The sequence below is a fragment of the Ursus maritimus genome, unplaced genomic scaffold (genome assembly GCF_017311325.1).
Source record: "Ursus maritimus isolate PB19 unplaced genomic scaffold, ASM1731132v1 scaffold_10, whole genome shotgun sequence".
NCBI lineage: Eukaryota > Metazoa > Chordata > Mammalia > Carnivora > Ursidae > Ursus > Ursus maritimus.
The window spans coordinates 43,987,947-43,992,666 of NW_024423344.1; the positions used below are offsets into that span (position 1 = coordinate 43,987,947).

At 33.8% G+C, this 4,720-nt stretch overlaps 1 protein-coding gene across 2 annotated transcripts in view; it reads right to left on the reverse strand.

Annotated features, from left to right (window-relative positions):
* The window catches only part of KLHL1 (kelch like family member 1), a 340,600-nt gene that overhangs the window by 216,385 nt on the left and 119,495 nt on the right, over nucleotides 1-4,720 (reverse strand). For both annotated transcript variants that reach the window (XM_008686635.2, XM_008686634.2), the window contains one exon: nucleotides 2,409-2,545. In XM_008686635.2, the coding sequence (XP_008684857.2) occupies nucleotides 2,409-2,545 (137 nt within the window). The remainder of the gene's footprint in view (nucleotides 1-2,408; nucleotides 2,546-4,720) is intronic.

The following is a 4,720-nucleotide window of genomic DNA, read 5'->3' on the forward strand; positions in this document are numbered from 1 at the left end:
AGGGAGCTTTGAAACACCTTTCAACTTTGTGCTGGATGATGATGAGTGTCTTCTGACCTAGTTTTAAACAAAAGAAATGCAAAGTTGCCAGGCCATGGAGACTGTAAGGGTTGGATTTATACCCTTCTGTTGCTAGAAAGATCCCTAAAATGTAAGCTTCATGATTCTTCCCTTTCAAGGAAACAATAAACTGGTTATGTTTGCTCTCTCTTGGCTCCGAGGCCAAAGATCCTTTATGTTACAATTTCAGGTTGTAATCAGATTGAAATTGACTAACATGGTTTTAATGGTCCTTCAGTTTGACTAAGAAATAAACAGGCTACTTCCCGAACTTTAGATCTTTGTTCTCCCTTTTCTCAGAGCATTTACTTCAGAAAACTTGTAATTATAATTCTTTCTCTACCCCTTTGAGATGTAAGTAATATTTAAAGCCTTTTTGCCAGTTTTACAACCCAGGAATCTTGTTCTCAAGGACCTGGAAGCATTCTCTTTGAAATGTCAGCTTCAAGGACGAGAGTACCCCTAACTCTCAGTTTTTGTGGGAGTATAGAAGTATAATTTGAGTGGGTGCCTTGCTCTAAATTGTAAAGCTACATTATGTCACAAAGACAGGAAAAAGTTTACTTTTCCTTTAGGTAAAGCCAAACGGCAAACACAGATGGTCTGTGTTCTCTCATCCTAGCACTTAAAAATCTCTCCCTCCCTTTGTTTCAGCAGAAATAAATAAAGACTGAATTTTGTCTCTCTCCCCTATTGCAACAGCCTTGAATACATACTTGTTTACTCCCTTACCTTTGTTCAGCGCAATATTTGCTTGGACAAAATATAATTTAAAGATACCTGAGGCAGGGGCTCTGAAGTGGCTCAGTTGGTTAAGTGCCCGACCCTTGATTTTGGCTCAAGTCATGATCTCAGGGTTGTGAGATCCAGCTCCTTAGGGCTCCATGCTCACTGGGGAGTCAGCCTGAAATTCTCCCTCTCTCTCTGCCCCTCCTCCCTGCACGGGAACTCACACTGCGTGTGCACATGCTCTCGCTCTCTTTAAAATAAATAAATAAATCTTTTTTAAAAAATTAAGAAATTAAAAAAAAAAAAACTGAGACTGGGAGATGTGTACGTCTGTCCATTACATTGCTACTTTGAGATTCAGCACCCAGAGCGCAAGCATTTTTCTTTACAAAGAGGCTTCGTTTACTGATTAAATGTTACATTAGCAAACTCCCCTCTATGAGAAGCCAAACCCTCCCTCAGAAAGGCAGATTCCCACTAGTCCCATAGCCTTTTAATTCTACTTCACAACACCATCTCTTGTTTCCCAGTAACCAGATATGCCGCAAAAACATAGCTCCTTAAACCAGGGTCCTGCTGCTTTGATAATCAGGCCCTAGCCTATCTTTTTTCCTATTTCATACCATCATTGAGAGTTCAGGCAAAATGAGCCACGTGCCATTTTGAAAAGAAAAAAAAAAAAATATATATATATATATATATGTAACTTCAATTCATACTATCTACCTTTGCTTCTATCACAAGATTTTATCATAATGTCTCCCCTTACCACAATAATTTTGAAAATTATTAAAATGTTTTAAATGAATGTGAGCCCTGATAATGTTTAGAACAGCGGTTTTATGCCTTCTAATTCTCTTAATGTGTCACATTATATCAGTATTTATTCCCTCATCTAATTCTTTTCCACTTGGACCATGAGCTTCTGGAAGGCTAAGACATCTTATTCATGAGTTTATTCTCCAGAGACACAGCTGATACTTGTACACTAAGAAACATTCAACAAATGTTTGCTAAATTGGCAAACTTATTTGAATGCACTAAATATAACATAGTGCAAAGGCCATTAGAAAATGTCAACATAGTAGATCAGGAAGAAAAAGCCTCAAAAAGTAGTCATTTCCATAACTCTAAGTATCTTCATTGTCCTTTTCAGCTAAGTTTGTTAAGTCCACATTAAATGTTCTGTGAAGATTTCAATATTAAAGTGATACATTTTAAGGAGAAAAGAGTTATTTCAACCCATACTTTCCTAAAGGAAAGAATATAAGAGTCTATTTCCCTTCCTAGGGACATTAAAAAATTCTTATTTTTTAATGGACATTAAAAAATTCTTATTTGATAATTAATAACATCTTTGGTCGTCTCCCAAGCTCATTCCATTGACTATTTATTTTTATAAGCTTATTAAGAACTTGTAGAAGAGAATAGGGTATATGTTACATATATACATTTGTGACTCCGTGACAAATGAAAAGGTAGTCTGATTTTTCCCTGTTAGATAATCATTCAACTGAGTAAGTAAAAGATACAAATTAAGTACTTTTTAAGCTTTAAATTTTATATTCAAATTCTAAAATTCACAAGACATCAACAAAGCTATAATTCTTTTACTGTACCTGTATATGCAAATTGGACAAGGTCCCAGAGGGCATTGGGGTCTATGCCTTCCATCTTGATCTCCTCTTGCTTGGCTTCACAAACGTCACTTGTAAACATGGCAGCAAAATAGTCGGAGACTGAGCTCAGAACAAGCCTGAAAGAGTCATAAATACTTTACATAAATGTAAAGTAGCAAATGCTAAGTGTCAATAAGAATGCAGCACAGCGGCACCTGGGTGGCTCAGTCAGTTTAGCGTCTGACTCTTGGTTTCTGCTCAGGTCATGATCTCAGGGTCATGAGATGGAGCCCTGTGTCAGCTCTACACTCAGTGTGGAGTCTGCTTAAGACTCTCTGTGCCCCTCCCACCCTGCTCTCTCTCTCTCTCTCTCTCTCTCTCTCTCTGTCTAAAATAAATAAATAAATCTTAAAAAAAAAAAAAGAATGCAGTATAGAGGTACTGTATCTATCTACCTATCATCTATGTATTTTTGTATCCATCTATCATCTATCTATCAATCTGTTTATTACCTTATAGATTGTACTTTTCAAAACTGAGTTAGGAAATTTTGTTCCACCTTTGGTCACAGAACATTCTCCTATGATTTTAAATACATATTTTTTTCTCTCACATTTAGTTCTCCCATCCTTTTGGATAGGAATCCGATTTTATTTCTGTCTATATACTCACTTTTTACCACACTATCTACTAAAGACTCTGATTATCTCCCACTGAATTAATGGTGCATCTATATTAAGAATTTGAGTCCTGAATCTAAACTTACCTGTCTCTGAGATTCTTATTGGTTTTTGCTTATTTGCCTCTTCTTGTGACAATATAATATTCGTTTTAATATTGTGAATCTAAATATGTCTTTATAACCATATGAGGCAAGTCCTCCATCTTTTTTTTTGTTTTAACTATTAGTGAAGTTTTATTCTTCATACAAAGTTTAAAGTAAGTTTGTTAAGTTCTTCGAATAAGTTAAATGGAATTTTAATTAAAGATGCACTGAATTTCTGATTTTATTTTTGGTGATTGTTGGTATATTTATAATATAAAATCATCTAACACAAAAGTACAAAATATTTCTCTATGTATTCAGGATATCCTGTCTGCTTTCTATTCAAATTTTGAAGTTTTCCCTAAAATTGGCTTGTATATTTTTGGTTGATTTCTTCATACTTTACAGTTTTGTTGGCATTATGTGCAGTAACTTCTTAAAAAATTATATTTTTTGTTGGTTTTTTGGTTTAAAATTCATTAGTTGAAACTATCATAAATCCATGTTTTATCTGGCACACTTACTGAATTATCTTACTAGTTCTTTGGACTCTGCTATTTTTTTTTTTTTTTCCTAGGTAGATGATTATATCACCTGCAAATAATCTCATTTTGCTTTACTGTTTATTTTCTATAACTCTTTTTCTTTTTATTTTCTTAAAACCTCATCCAGGACTTCCAGTGTTCCAGTGTTGAACAGTCACTGTGCCAGGGGGGGAGAAAATTTGTGTTTTTCTCTATCTTCAAAGGAACACATCTGAAGATTCTCCTTTTAGTAAGATATTTGCTGATTGTATTGGTATGTAACCTTTACCATGTCAGAAAGACCCCTTTAATTTCTAGCTTTGCTAACCACTGTTAAAATATATGGGTGTTAAAATTCATAAAAGGCCTTTTATCTCAATCAAAATTATCTTTAGGATTTTCTATTTATAATCACAAGAGAGATGAACCTATAATTTTCTTTTGTTGTATTTTCTTTTCTGACTTTTGAATTAATATATAGCTTCATAAAATGAGGTGGCATCTTCAACTCTTTTTAATTTTGTATAATGACTTAAAGAAAAAAGCAATTAATTTTTCCCTTAAGGTGTTCCAGAACTAACCTGAAAAAATATCTTGGTTTGACTATTTTGAGAAAAGGTGACATGATCTCATTTTAATTATTTAATAAACTACATGGCTTATTTTTGTGCTCTATTTCTTCATTATCAACTTTTGCATTTCACATTTTAAAAATTTATCAATTTTATCTCCATTCTAAAATTTATTGATATATATTAATTTAGATAAAATTATGTTTAGCTTTAATTCTACATATGTATATTCTCTATTTGTTCTTTTGGGTGAATCTTTTCATTGTCTTTTTTAAAAAAGTCTCATTCCTTAACATTATAACTACATCTTTTTTGCATATAGATTAATGTATTTCTTTAAGTGGTTGTTCTTGAGTAAGGATCAGAATATTTCTTTTTCGGGGCGCCTGGGTGGCACAGCAGTTAAGCGTCTGCCTTCGGCTCAGGGCGTGATCCCGGTGTTGTGGGATC